Source organism: Genypterus blacodes, unplaced genomic scaffold (assembly GCF_046128005.1).
Source record: "Genypterus blacodes isolate CSIRO-AG114 ecotype Tasmania unplaced genomic scaffold, CSIRO-AGI_Gbla_v1 ptg000039l_1, whole genome shotgun sequence".
In the NCBI taxonomy this organism is placed as follows: Eukaryota; Metazoa; Chordata; class Actinopteri; order Ophidiiformes; family Ophidiidae; genus Genypterus; species Genypterus blacodes.
In genome coordinates, this window is record NW_027466852.1 from 9,866,545 (window position 1) to 9,882,418 (window position 15,874).

General features: G+C 42.5%; 1 protein-coding gene across 3 annotated transcripts in view; it reads right to left on the reverse strand.

The window, feature by feature from the left end:
- Positions 1-15,874, reverse strand: part of aftpha (aftiphilin a) — a 33,466-nt gene extending 17,592 nt beyond the window's left edge. For 2 of the 3 annotated variants that reach the window (XM_076147705.1, XM_076147702.1), the window contains exons 1-4: positions 15,709-15,874; positions 12,633-14,284; positions 10,140-10,306; positions 8,472-8,607 (exon numbers count right to left, since the gene is read on the reverse strand). In XM_076147705.1, the coding sequence (XP_076003820.1) occupies positions 8,472-8,607; positions 10,140-10,306; positions 12,633-14,246 (1,917 nt within the window). In that variant the 5' untranslated portion in view covers positions 14,247-14,284; positions 15,709-15,874. The remainder of the gene's footprint in view (positions 1-8,471; positions 8,608-10,139; positions 10,307-12,632; positions 14,285-15,708) is intronic. The other variant, XM_076147704.1, reaches the window with a different exon arrangement.

Here is a 15,874-nt window from a genome sequence, read left to right on the forward strand (position 1 = left end):
TGTTTTGCAACTAGCTATACATCCCAGACAGATAGCTAGGCTAATGTACTTTCATAACTACTAGCCTTTTACTAATAGGTAAATTAAGTTTTGTGCAGATGTGTAATGGAAATATTATGTTTATAATTGATTAGCTGCACAGCAGTCTATTTTACAGTCTGCTATCTACAAGTGTTAACCAGTTTGTTGGATAGCCAAGCACTCAGCCTATGTCAGATGACATTGTAGTGATCCACTCAGAAACCAATCAGACTAGTGTAGTGAAACATTTCTTTGCCTTTCAGATGATGAATCATGGATTCAGAGGGAGCTGTAAGCCTAGCACCCAAACAAAAACAAATAGTAAGAGATATTGATTGGAGAAAGGTTTCATTTGTCAAGACACATATGGGAAATACAGCCAAGATGAAGCTCTAAGAAATCCTTCTGAGAATGGGCTAAAGTGTATGAGATTGAGAGCAAATGAACAGGTGAAATACCAAGACGTGGAGTATGCTGATGCTCTGGAGGGAATTAAAGAGTTTCTGGACACAGAAACTGAAAAGAGAAAATGGCACAAAACATGCTATGCAGATTTTACAAATGTGACTTGTGTGATTTCCCGCCTGAAGAAGCAGTTTGAAAGTGAAAAGAAGCCACTACATCTTGCAAGCAACTGCCAGCCGATCACCACTAGAACTTTGATGCCTTCAGTGTCTTGGGAAAAATGTCTTTTCTGTCAGAAAGATAAGCCTGGGGACAAAATTCGAAACCTCCAAGTCATGACTACATCTAAAAAGAATATTGATGTAACTCAGCAAGACATGGAATTGCGACTGAGGCTTGCAGGAGTCAATGACGCGATTGCCGCAGAAGGCAAGTATCATCTTGTTACATCTTGTAACTGCTACAGGGAGTTCCTCAGGAAGTATCAGAGCACTTCATCAAAAGCAGGTGATGCATATATTTGTTTACACAATGTGGCAGATGAGCTTAGAGCAGGACTTGCCAGAGGTGAGATTTACTCGTTGAAAAAAGTTTGGGAAAGATACTGTACATTCCTGGGAGACTGATTTGGAACCAGGAATATACAAAGTTCAGCGTTTCAAGACAAAGCTTGAAAAGTTGCTTCAGGGAAAAGCACTATTTGTTCAAACATTAAAACCAACTGAATCCATTATAATGTTTCCTGAAATAACTGCTGGAACTGCTCTTCTTAACATGAGAAATGGATGACAAACAAGATACAGGGATGACAATGGCTAGCTGTGGAACTGACAAAGACACAGAGATACTTACGGCTCCTTTGAGTAATGATGATGACTCCGAAAATGAGAAAGAACAATCCCGTCACACAAAGCTACTCACAGCATTGCTCAAGACATTGTTTTTCTGGCATCTGGTGGACAAAGACCAACACCAAAACATATTGGAATTGGAGTTGCTATACACCAAGCTACACGCTCAAAGGACTAAGTGCAGTTACTTCATGCTGCTGGGCAAAGCATAAGCTAGGGGGTGTCAAACTCATTTTATTTCCGGGCCACATTCAACCCAATCTAGATTCAAGTGGGCCGGATTAGTAAAATCAAAGCATAATAACGTATAAATGGGTGTAAATGGACAAGTTTTCCCTTTGTTTTAGTGCAAAGAAGTACAGGTTCATATTGCAGATGTACTTTTATTTAACTATCTTTTTACAAAACATATTATGAACAACCTGAAATTTCAAAGTCAGTGGTTCCCAAACTTTTTCTGCAGGGAAAAAACAAAACAACTTGTATGATTTTAAATGTACATACATTAATAAAATGAATCTGTGTCGAAATGTGAACTGAAACGACTCACTATCTCCAAAAAAGTCTGGGAGGAACAGAGTTTAACTCTGCCTGGACAGTTACAATTTGCTTTCACTGACAACAATACAGGAGAGAAATAATAATAAGTAATAATAATGAGATGAGAGATAAATGTAATAAATAGAAGTAAAAGGAAAAATATTCGAAGACATTTCCAAAACAAACACGCGGCATTAACAAAGAGCAAATCGATCAAGAAGATCAATTTGAGAGCATTGTAAGGCACGGAGAGCCGTTCACAGACAGAGATTACATAAAAGAATCATTTACAAAAATATCAGAGAATCTATCCTCGGAAGATCACCTTTGTCAAGCGCTGATCTGACGCTTATGTGGAAACGCTGCATTTTAGTATCAGGATGCCGCCACTTTGCGGGACGCAAAATCGACATACATTGTGGGAAATGAAGTTTATGGACAATTTACGTTAAAAGCTCTTTGCTCTCGTGGCCCACATAAAATGACTTGGCGGGCCGGATTTGGCCGGCGGGCCTTGAGTTTGACACCTGTGGCATAAGGTATGAGTCAGTATTGAGGGCAGATACTACCATGGCAAATGAGGCTATGAAGCGATACTTTGAGAATGGCGAAGTATACATTCAACTGAACTTTGTCAATGCTAGTGCTAGTCTCCCTGGATACATAACGTATGCAAATGACAACATAGACATAAATGAGTAGACCCTTGATGGGAAAGGAACCTTTCATGCCTCCCAGACTGCTGCTTCAGAGGTCTGTTCCACATCTCGGATGTGATACAGTTTGTGAGAATGCTCTCGATGGTACAGCGGTACCATACTGTGGTATGGTATGGCAACTGCTCCGCATCAGACCGGAAAGCACTCCAGTGGGTGGTGAAAACTGCCCAAAAGATCACCGGTACACAGCTGGCCAGCATCAAACAGATCTACCGTCAACGCTGTCTGGGCAAAACCAGGAACATAATAAAAGACTCATCCCACCCCATAGATTAACTTGTCACCCTCCTCCAACCGGGCAGGCGTTACAGAAGCCTCCGCTCTTGTACCAGCAGGCTCAGGTTGAGTTTCTTCCACGAGGCAGTGACCCTGTTGAACTCTACTCGATTCCCCAACTCCATCCTCCCACTAGCATCATCTTGCACTCCACTGCCATTTGCACAACTTTCTGTTTTGCACTGATCAGACTCCTTGCACTATTTACATATTTATTAATTTATAATTATATTTAGTATAAATAGTTTATATAGTTTATTCTGTATATATTCTGTATATAGAATAGTACACTTTTGCACTTCAGGTTGGATGCTAATTGCATTTCATTGGCTTGTACCTGTACTTTCTCATTGACAATAAAGTTGAATCTAATCTAATCTAATCAAAGTCAATCTCAGTTCCACCAAAAGTGTTTGAACTCAAGGATGCTAACATGGAATCACAGAAGCCCCCTCCAACATTTCATGGATCAGTTACACCCGAGATGTATTTTTCAGACACACAACTAATTTAACAATCAAAGAACCAAGATCTTGCCTGGATTAGATGAACTTTTCAAAGGTCATTGGCCAGCATCTTGCTGATTCTGGACTGAGGGACATTCTTGAGGAAAGTGGTGTGTTCGGATCATGAAGGGAAAGGGATGGAACCGTGTAGCCCGTGCACACAAACTTGCCTTTGAAGCACTTTGGAGAATATTGCGGCAAACCTTTCTGCAATGGGTGGATGACAATGATAGCACAATAGACAAAAGTTGCTTTGAGTTGGCAGATGCACTCTCAGAACACATACGATGTGGAGAAATTGAGGCAGCTGCAGCATGCTATGAAGATCTTGTTCTGAATATTGGAGAGGTTCAGGATCTCCTAACTGAGTTTGACAAGGCTAATGAAGACAAAATTTGCAACATTTACCTTCTGGCGACAATACATGGACCTTGTGTCTATTCTCCCGGCATTCACAAGGGCACTGAGATGTGGTGACTGGAAGCTTTACAAGTTGGCCTTCAAGAGCATAATGCTCTGGTTTGCTGCATATGATCACACCCAGTACACAAGATGGTGTGCTGTATTCATAGCAGACATGGAACATCTAGCACAGACGGCACCACGGGTCTACCAGGGATTCCTAGATGGTGATTCTGTAGCCAAAGAGGATCCCTGTTTGGACTGACACATGATGAAGAAGATGATGAAGACAATCACAAAGACTGCCTTCCATCAAGACTCAGAAGGGATAACGACGATGTCATTCAACTTGAAGACCAATTCCAGAGATACCATGTCTTCCAACTGGAGAATATGTATGAGTTGGTGTCTTTGACACTGCTTCAGTAGATATACTGAATGACCTAACACATGCTGCAGAGTCTGGGAAACAAATGGTAACCGAGCTGGTGAAAAAAAGAATGAGCACAACGAACACAAACTTTCATAACAGCCTCAATAAGAGAAACCTCAAAACATTCTCAAATCTTAACAGAACAGACAGCAAACTTGGAAAACTCAAATCCAAGTGTGGATATTTTCCGTCGCATCATTGTATCCATGGACAGTGGCAGAGAGGTTAACATAGATGGGCTTCTTCAAAAGGAACTGTGTGCAGTCCCCCTGTCACTTGCCACAACAGAGTCAGTGCTCAGACTTACTAGCAAAGCTGACTTAGCCACCATACTACAAGCTGGAGCAAAGGAGACAGGGCTAAGTCCATCTGTTGTGAGAACATGAACTATCATTGATGGGATGGCTTTAGTAAGAGCAATAGGAAAACCTCAAAATGCATCAACCTTTGGGGATTATGCTGACTTGTTCATAGGGGGAGGCAGTAGTTCAGTGGGTAGAGCTTCCGCTTGGGGACCGGAGGGTCGCCGGTTCAAATCCCTGCCGAGGTGCCCCTGAGCAAGGCACCAAACCCTCAGTAACCCTCAGTAACCCCCCCCTCTGCGCAGGATGGTAAAATAATGTAAGTCGCTTTGGATAAAAGCATCTGCCAAATGTTCGTAATGTAATGTAATACAGAAAGTGACTGGCAATCTACATGGGATCATTACTAGAGTGGTTCTAGTCAGTACCTAGAGAACTCCATAAAGGGTGGAACAAGGGCAAAACACAGCACCACTCAACAATAAAGTCACACCATTGTAAGAAATGATGTTAAGATGTGAGCTAACTGGAATAGTTACATTGAAATGCATGAAAACAAGGCCAACCTTACACAATTCCTTTCAATTGAACTTGAAAGGCATGTCATTCAATATGATCTCGAAATTATCATAAGCGGGGGATATGATGATGCTGGCATGGCTACGGGCATGAAGAAGCAGATACACGCATCTTGCTACATCCTGTTGATGCCACAACCAAAGGGTATGAGAGGCTCATTCAGTGCAGAGACACAGATGTACTGTTGTTGCTTCTTGTGTTTGCACACCTGCTGAGCCCAGAAATTTGGATGAAAGCAGGAACCACGCTTCATAAAAGTGCATGATATTAAAAGTTAAATGAGATTTTGGTCTGTTGGCATTTCATGCCATCACTAGATGTGACACTGCCAGCATGTAGTGAATCAGAAGAGCCGACTCTCACTCTCACTCTCACATCGACTCTCACTCGATGGGAGTCGGCTCCGCACTTTTTTCCCTTAGGCTGCTCAGCTGTCACTCTCGTGGCTCACTTCTGCTCACGGTAGAACTGCTGTGTGAGGATATAGGATCATACTATTATGAGAAAAAAGAGAGGGGGACAGACGCGACAGTCAGGTCGCGCATCTGTCAAAGCTTTTTTGAGTTGATGTTTTTGCCTGGTCCGTAAAAAAAGTTTATCATTGCAAGATAAATGTCCTCTCCCCCCGTTTGCCCTGTTAGCGGTAGCAAAGCCAGCACTCGGCAAATGACGTTTTCAGGTCTGACATCGACAGCCTGGACGAGTACACAGAGGCTGTGACGTCATTACATTACATTTTACACGTCATACATCAGCTTCTGTGAGGACAGCTGTTTACCGACAAGCGACAGGGTGTGCTTCAACAATGACAAACCCTGGTTCACAGTGAAATTCATGCAGCTACGGCGGCAGAAAGAGCAGGCATTTATGAGCAGGGACAGAGACGGGTTCAAAGAGGCTAAGTACAGCTTTAGCAAGGCGGTGAGAGATGCTAAGAAACTGTACTCTGAGAAACTGAAGCAGCAGTTTGCAGCTTATGATACTGCATCTGTGTGGAAGGGTCTCAGAGAAATCACCAACTACAAGCCTATGCCCGCTCAGTCTCTAAATCAGGGGTGTCAAACTCATTTTAGTTCGGGGCCACATTCGGCCCAATTTAGATTCAAGTGGGCCGGATAAGTGAAATCATAGCATAATAACCTATAAATGGGTGTAAATGGACAAGTTTTCCCTTTGTTTTAGTGCAAAGAAGTACAGATTCATATTGCAAATGTTATTTAACTATCTTTTTGCAAAACATATTATGAACAACCTGAAATTTCTTCAGTCAGTGGTTACCAAACTTTTTCTGCAGGGAAAAAAACAACAAAACAACTTGTATGATTTTAAATGTACATACATTTCCGTATCTGTATAGAAATGTGAACTGAACTATCTCTAAAAACGTCTTGGGGGAACAGAGTTTAACTCTGCCTGGACAGTTACAATTTGCTTTCACTGACAACAATACAGGAGAGAAATAATAATAAGTAATAATAATGAGATGAGAGAAATTAAAAATAAGAAGCAAAAGGCAAAATATTCCAAGACATTTCCAGAACAAACACGCGGCATTTACTGAAAAGCACAAAGCAGGAAATGAACGTATAAATAGCGATTTGGATACCGTTTTGGAAAGCTGGATAGAGCAAATCGATCAAGAAGATCAATTCGAGAAGTTAGTAAGGCACGGAAAGCCGCTCACGGACGGAGATTACATGAAGGAATCATTTACGAAAATATCAGAGAATCTATCCTCGGAAAATCACCTTCGTTAAGCGCTGATCTGACGATGATGTGGAAACGCTGCATTTAAGTGTCGGGATGCCGTCACTTCGCGGGATGCAAAATCGACATTCATTGTGGGAAATGAAGTTTATGGACAATTTACGCTTAAAGGCTCTTTGCTCCTGCGGGCCACATAAAATGACTTGGCGGGCCGGATTTTGCCCGCGGGCCTTGAGTTTGACACCAGTGCTCTAAATGATCTGTGCCTTGCAAACAGGCTGAAAGAATTTCACTGTTGCTTTGATGGTCAAGCTGCCAGCCCTGACAAAAGTCCACCTTGACACCTACAGCCATCACTAGCCCCCCTCCACTTCCACACCCGCCCTCACAAAGGCCCCCTCCTCCCCCACCTCATCACGACCCTTTCACTTCTAGAGAGGGACGTTAACAGGCTGTTCAGTCAGAACCCCCGCAAGCTGCCAGTCCGGACTCTGTCTCCTCCTCCACACTTAAGCACTGCGCTGATCAGCTGTCTCCGGTGTTCACCGCCATCTTTAACACCTCACTGGAGACATGCCACGTGCCAGCCTGCTTCAAAGCATCAACTATCATCCCCATCCCCAAGACGCCAAGGACCACAGGACTTAAAGACTACAGATTGCTCTGACCTCTGTAGTCAGAGTCACCTGAAATCCAATTCACCAACCGGCACCTGGACTCCGCAGGAACCTACGCCAGGATCCTGTTTTTGGACTTCAGCTCTGCCTTCAACACCATCATCCTGTCAGTGCTGCAGGACAAACTCTCCCAGCTTCACGTGCCCGACTGCACATCAGCTCCCTCACCAAAAAAGCCCAGCAGAGGATGTTCTTCCTGCGGCAGCTGGAGAAGTTCAGCCTGCCAAAGACAATGATGGTGCACTTCTACTCTGCCATGATTGAGTCCATCCTCACCTCCGCCATCACCATCTGGTTCGCTGCAGCCACTGCCAAGGACAGAGGCAGGCTCATCCGCTGTGCAGAGAAGGTGATCGGCTGCAGTCTGCCGTCCCTCCAGGACCTGTACGCCTCCCGGACCCTGAGGCGGGCAGGCAAGATTGTGGCCGACCCCTCCCACACTGGACAAGATCTGTTCGTAACCCTCCCCTCTGGCAGAAGGCTGAGGTCCATCAGGACCAAAACCTCACACCACAAATCCAGCTTCTTCCCTTCTGCAGTGGGCCTCATCAACAAGGCCCGGGTCTTCCACTGACCACATGATTTCCTTAGCAACTTGCACGTTTAATCGAAAAACCTGTAAAATATTTTCTTAGCCACGCACTTGCAGGAGAGAAACCACATGAATTCAGTGGTTTTGCAGTCCCTATAGGCTGCCACTATAAAGAATGTCAAAGCTTGACTAATCCTTCATTTAACTACTTAACGCACACAATAACTTTGTGCAAATCACGAAAAGCCCATAGAAACTGCAAACTGCGTCTTCATTTTAAAATGAAAACCAATATTTTGTTGCTTTTAAATGTGCTTGAGCAAGTGAGTGTGTGAGTCAGTGAGCAGTTTTTTTGGACATTCAAGCTGGTTAAATCTTGTGAAAATCGAACTGAGCAGTTGAAATGTGTTTTGGAACAGATTACACATCACACATTAACATCACAGTGCTAGCTGTTCATCTAAGTGGAGATACTTATTCGGTTCATTATGGTGAGAAAACAGAGACATCAAGGGGCTTACAATGTTTCGGATGTCGATACCCAGGCAGCAGAGTAGTGCTTTGTTACAGTGGGAGCCCCCCCATTGGTATCTGAGGCCAAACGCCTCGTGGATGTCCTGAAGCTGTATCCACACTCCGCCCCTCACAGCCCTGCATCTACAATGACAAAGAACAGTGTCATGGAGAAATTCTGTCAAAACCTCAAATTCAAAAGTATACATCAGATATATGTACATCATTAAAAAAATCTTTGTGTTTAAGAAGTAGTATTAGTAGTAGTAGTATTTTTACTACACTAGCAGAGTGTCAAAAGTTGACTTCTCTACTACAGGCCAGACTAGAATTCTATTTGCTGTGCATTGTCATCACAGACTGCACAAGATGACGTATGGTGGTGTTGTGTTATGTTGTTCCTTCTTGCCTCCACGTCTGCCAAAGCTACTTCTAAATTAAAAGGTCAATAAAATTGCAAACAGACAGCCATCGACAACCATGAGGCTGATTGCAGAGGAAAAAGGAAATTAAATATTAAAGGGTTATATTAGTTGCAAAACTCGACAAATTAGCCTTTTGCATTCATTATGTTACTTCATTCATTATGTGGCAATCCCTCCATTTTTTGTGATTCAATCACGGAATTCGATGCAAAACTATAAAAAAAATTTTCACAATGCTGCATAATTTCCCATTTCACCACACCATTTTATCGCATACAAGGAAATGACCTGGATGACTGAAAGCCTTCACAGACATTTTGTCGCATTGATTTCATGCCAAGATCATCAAAATCGTGCATTTCCATTGCCTGCTGGAGCTTGATGTGTAAGTGCATAATAAGGTTGTCAACTGTCATAACTGGTGATTGTGGGCTGTGAAAATAGCAGCAAATAAATCACATTTACCATAAACATATGACAGAGAAAAGCCAATTAACAGGTGAATGTCTGGAATGAGGGAAGATTCAGGCAGGGGACCATGACTGATGAAGTGGCCAATACGACAGCAGCAGCCACGGAAGGAAATAGAGTAAGCAACGGATGGTAAAATGTATTTATCTGTGCTTAAATATCTGGCTTTTGTAAACATTTCCTTAACAGAACTAGTTACATTTCTTCATCTAAACTAGCTAATGTTACTGTTAGATGATGATTTATTTGACGTATCAAAAATTGTGATACCTACTAGTGACGCATGAAAATAAAAGTTGTTCTATGTATATTGCCATGTAGATACATTTCGTCTTTGTGAATATAAATAAAAATGGAAAAGGTTGTGAATGGGGAAGAAAAGAAGATCACAACATCTGCTTTCAGGAATGTACTGCAGCAAAATCAGTGATTTTGATCACAAAAACTAAACAAAAATTGTGAAATCCTGGAAGACTGATAAGGTGTACACAGGTTGCATTAGCAGAGTCTAGGTAAGAATATTTCTCTAAGATAAGATAAAAAAGTTTATTATCCCGAGGGAAATTACTGTGCAACAGTTACAGTTACAGTACAGTGCAGTGCAGAATGAAACTAGAACGAGAAATCACCAAAACTAGTGCAATATAGAAAAACGTACAAGAGTGCATGCAGATAATAAGTACACACACCACTAGGATACTGGTGATTGGTGAGGCAGAGCAGTTTCTATCCTTACTGTTGCTGTGATGAGGCTAAGGAGTGGTTAAAGGGGGATCTCACCCGTTGCATGTTTCCTCCTCTGGTCGTTGCTCTGGTTTCTCTTCTGGAGCCTCCAGCAGCAACTTCAGGGACGCCACCTCCTTTTCTAGCAGGGGGACAGCCATCTGAGGGAAGCTGCTCTGAAACAGCCTCTCCAAACGGCCAATGATGGACAAAGTCACCTTCTGCTATAAAAGCAAAGCAACTTTTAAGTCACCAACTACAAAATATATTTCCCCAAACCTTGTGTTTCATCAATGCAACATTAGAAAATATGTAGAATTCAAAATATTTCACATCCATTTTCTCACATGCAGCTTAACTAAGGAGTCAACAAATTCTCTTTGATGTGGTAAAGTCCAAACAAGGGATTGATCTTGCAAAGTTAATCCAGGAATTTTTCCCCATGATCATGGCTGAAATTCAGAAGAATCTCCCTCTGTACACTTTAATAAACCAGTTAAAGGGACACTTAAGAAGAATTATTCTGAGACTGCGGCAGAAAGGGGGCGTGTCTGCAAACAAGTATAGTAGCAAGATGGAACGGTCACAAGCGGCATAGATGTTTCACATCAGAGGAGCTTGTGTATAGTGCTACTTTTTATGATTCTATGTAAGGTGTACCGAGCCATTCATGTCAAATGCACTTTAAATAAAGCTTGATTTGACCTGACTTCATTTCATATCATTTGTGATCAATACCTTAATTATTATTAATTATTGTCATCACTATTTCAGTTGCATCCTGGCCTAAAACACAAGGCAAAGCGACTGCAAAGCGTACATAAATACTGTAGGCTTTCAACCAAGAATCTGTAGCATTTAGCGTTTAGCTGTAGCGATACTTCAAGGGTATCCTGAAGGAACAGTGAGACTTTTTCCCAAAGGAGGTGATGGGTGGTGCATCATATTTCAGTCAAATCAGACTTGAACATCAACATAGCCGACAAACCCCTTAATCATGCTTCGTAGTACAGGCCCCTGGTTTGACTAGCAGGCGATCAAGGCAGTGAAACAGGAAGTACGTGTGTTACTTCCACACTTGTAAATGAAGGTATATGTTGCATTGAGCATAATAACTGACCAGGTCACATTCCTGGGTGGGGGAGGTGTCAGTAATTTCTCTATGCTCAGATTTAACGGTGCATGCATCACAGTTCCTCCACCATTACCCAAGAGATAGAAAGGCCACCTCCAAAACCTTAAGTATACACTAATATCACAATATCACTTAAGTATATTCGAAATTTGCTGTCTTCCGGTCTGTCTCGCGAGCCGGATCGCCAGTTCGCCTTGCGGACTAATTAAGTAAGGTTGGATAATTTCCCACGGCGTGAAATAGAATAGAAAAACGCTCGAGAAAACTAGAAAAAACTTCTTAAAAAAATGATTTTTTTTAGAGAAAACACTAGTGCACCCAGGTTGAAAAACACTGACTTAAAGAGTGCTAATACTTAAAGAGACTAAAGTTGCTGGGATAATGTGCCATGAGAAAACTCAAGAATAGAACATTGTTTTTTGAAAGAGTTTGAAAGAATATTATTGTATCAAATTTAAGTTATAGGGATGCCTGCTGAAATGTGTGAGCACATCAATAAACTAGTGTAATGTCAACACTTAAACTGTTCGGTAGTGTCAAATAGTTATTTTGATAGAAAATGAATTTTTGCTGGCATAGAGGCTTTCTGGTCTAAAACAGTTTTTCTAGCAGTGTAACTAGTTGGAAACCCACGCAGTTAGTTTAGCCCATTTATCCTTATCCTATCTTAACCCATAGTTTGTTTTATTATTCTATCTGTGGATGGTGGTGTAATTCACCACATTGAGACTATCCTTCCTCGCTCTACCAATCCGTATCAACCTAGCTCTAACATGTGCGATGCCTTGTTGAAATGCTGCAAAAAACGGAATGTCTAGTCTCTGTGTGGCACACTCCTTATATAGACAGACAGATAAATAAATAATAATAAAAAGACCAAAATCTTAAAATGTGATTAGGGCTACACCTAATTTTTCTAAAATGATTAATCTACTGATATTTTTTCAATTAGTCGATTGATCCATAGATAATATTTATCATGCAATTATTTCCCCCAAAGTAAATATCACACTTTTCTTCAATCATCTTCTCTTGAAAAGATTTCAATTTGCGCTGCGATCACCCGGTCTGACAGGGGGATTATAATGACTGTATAATAATTTATTACCTGTTAATCGCGTTAAACAATGTCGGCTCAGAACTTCAAATCTTGACAACGCGCTCCGCGACGCTTTCGCTTTAGACCATGGGCTATATTTTTCCCCACAGCTTTTTCCTCCGGTTGCGTGCACGATTCCACCTGTCGCAGCCATCTTACGTCATTATGAGGCGTCAGCGCATGATTACGCACACCAACATATTTACGTAGTTGGGTAGTTGGTCTACGTTTAGGCGTCACCCCACCCATACACAATTACCTCTGCCTGTACCTCCTGTATTTTCCCAGACACAAAAGTATGTTATTCAGTGCTTACCGATTGATTGTCTGTCCTGCTGGTTTGCTCATTTAAGTTTGTAGCTTCACTTTCATGCCACCCCTCTTCTCTGCTGCCTAGGTCAGGAGTAAAATTCTGCTCGTCGCTGAATGATGCCCAGGAATCGCCCGCCACCTGCTGGTCCATTTGCCCAAAAGCATTCCATCCTGCATCTTCTTCACAATCTGCACTCACCACAGCTGAGCTAAAATTTCCAAAACTGTCACTGACGGGGAGGTCTGCAAATTTGCCTTCATTCTCACCCTCTGTCCCACCAGTGTGAAATTTTGGGGTGTCAAAGTCACCAAAATCATCTTCATCCTCAATAACTGCTTTTTCGTGCGTGGGGGCAAAGCTGTTTGACATGCCCTGTTCCTGTTGAACCTCCAATTGGTCAAAATGAGCAAAGCCCTGGCTACTGAAAGAACCGGTATCTCCAAAGTCTCCGAAATCTTCATCATCTTCAGCCAACTGGCTGTGGTCAGCAGGTGTGGCCATTTCCTCTTGAAGGGGTGGAGATGGCACAGAACCAGTGGTGCTCATGTCACCATACTCCTCTAGAGCATCTGTTGACAGTGGTCGGCCAAAAGATGTCTCTGTCTCTGTCTCTGTCTCAGAACCCTTCTCGTCTGACTGGCCTACTTCACCCTCTGCAGTCACTGAGAGGTCATTTTCACTGCAGCCTGCAACATTTTCAAAACCATCCTCAGGCATATCAACTCCATTTAGAGCATGGGGTTTCTTATTGCAAATTGGCTCAGGGTTGTAGTGCTCATGTGCAACATCTATGTCCCTTTGTTGAGAGTCAGCATCTATATGAGAGCCCCAGTCCCTGCTGCATGAGCCTCTTTGCTCATCAGTGGGAATAGATACGGAATCAAAGTTGGATGTGTGAGGTCCAGTTCTGTTTGTGTCCCTAACATTGTCCTCTGAAGCTGTTCCCTGTTCCTTATCACAAGCAGTGTCCCAAAGGCTGCTGCCCTTTGTGGAGGAGTTCAAATCCTCATTTGCAATCTGGCCTTCAGCAGTGGAAAAAGCAGCAAAATCTGCAAAATTGACCCCTGGGCTGCCAGCGAGGATATTGTCTGTGTCCTCAATGAAAGTTCTTTTTCTGTGAAAATTGACAGAATTCTGTGAGTTAGGGCTTCCCTGAACTTCTAAGACCGCAAACCCGTTCGTTAACACCTCTGTGCCTTCACCATTGTAACCAATAGACAGACAAGTGTCAGCATGGCCACTCCCTAAGAAATCCAGGGAGTTGGACAGCACCTTTTTTGTGTCACTGACAGTTCTTTCTGCGGGATTGCTATACAGGTGACCTGTTGGCACAATGCCATTTGCCTTGGAAACCTCACTGGTGGGACTGGGAGTTCCATTAGCAGAGCTGAGGCTGAATCCCACTACCCCCCTGTTGTTGATGAGCTCAGGTGGTGAAGTGGCATTTAAAGCTCGAGTCTCATTGAAAGTCGTTGGGGTGTCAAACTCTGTAAAGCTGATGCTGTTAGGAACTCCAGAGAAACCGCCAAAGTCTCCAAACTCATCATCGTCTTCCTCTGCACCGTCCTCCAATGGGGGTGGAGATGAGGAGTACATGCGGATCACATCTGGCTCCATATTTCTCTGGCAATCTCAACCAATCCTCCTGGCTACACCTGGAAAACAAGAAAGAAGCACTACATTGTGAAAAATACCAATTGTTGCTACCAAGATATCATTTCAAATACATGTTTAGACAGTATATGAAGTCACATTCTAGCTTACTAAAAACAATAGGTGAAGATGAGGGCAGCTTTCATTAGTGCTGTACGACCAATTAGCTTGTTATGTGGCTGAAGTGGTAAATTGAATTGCTGATGCACTAAAAGAAGACAGATTGATTCGAAAGCAAAGCAATAATTATGTGACAACAGCAAAGTCACAGATACAAAAACGTAAGGCTAAACAGGAACAAAGGTTGTTGGTGAGAAACAGAAGAGAATCATGAATCGAGTGAGTATAGGCATCTTCTGACCTTACAAGTTCTTATAGCTAGCTTTGAGATCATATGTTCACTGACCCAACATTTAACCTCAGTGCAATAAGCACATTATAAATGCACATAAATTAATCTTGACCTTTTGATGTTAAAATCTACTTATATTAATGTTCTTGAGTCACTTGTTTTTCTCTTCTTCCTTGCTCATGTGGTTGGTCACATTGCACAACACTGCAATGGGAGAAATCTTGTTTGAGTTCTTAGTATCCAGCTGGAGCATGGTTCATTGTGTATGCTACTTGTGCACTTATCCCACAGGATGTTTTGGAACAGATACAACAAAGCAAAGGTGACGTGAGCTACAGACAAAAAGGCTAGACTTAAGAGAAGCAAACGCATATAGAAATAACAGCGTTCCGACTAAGTTGGTCTGGATAATAATTTGCATCATAAAGTATTAAAGTTGCCTCACTGTTGAATTAACTGACATTTCGAGCAGATTGTGCTGAGTGGTCACAACATATATCCGGCAGCTGGACGTAAAGTTTTAACCCAATAGCAATGTCCACGTCGGGTAAAGTTAGATGGCGAATACCATCTGCTGGTATCCCCTCAGTGACGAAGTTGGCAATTAAGGATAGGTGTTTACTTCGCAAACTACGCGTTCGACTGTTTTATTTTCAGTTTAATGTTAAGTTTCAAGTGTCAAGTTTAGCAAATTACCTGGTTGTCTGGCGTTGACGTTTGAATTGAAGGCTAACACAGCTACCACAGCGAACGGCTAGCCGGCTGGCTAATGTTAGCGTAACGTAAACCTGACATCTCATTAAAGGCGTGCAAAATAGAATTGCCTGGCACATCTATAACAACTAACATTAACTAGAAACCAACTACTGACCCGATTTCATGGACTAGCGAAATAAAACAGAATAAGTAACTAAGAAGACGATCCCAGTTAGCCAGCTAACTATGCCACTAGCTAACGACAACAACAATCATCTTGCCTTATCGTTCAGCTAGCAGTAGGGTTAGCTTATCCACAGCATCCGGGTTTGTTTTAGAGCAGGGGGCTTTGTTACCAAATGCAACAGTTCAACTAACCGTGAAATAGTGGCCGCCGATTGTCATGTCTCAAATAAATGGACCTGTATCCTCAGGGTGTGTCGTAATGCTGGTGGAACAGAGAGAACCAAAAGTGAAGCCCAAACTGAAGGTTGAGCCAGCCGGCTGCTGCTGCTCCTGATCAGCTTGACGATCCCCCAGCATG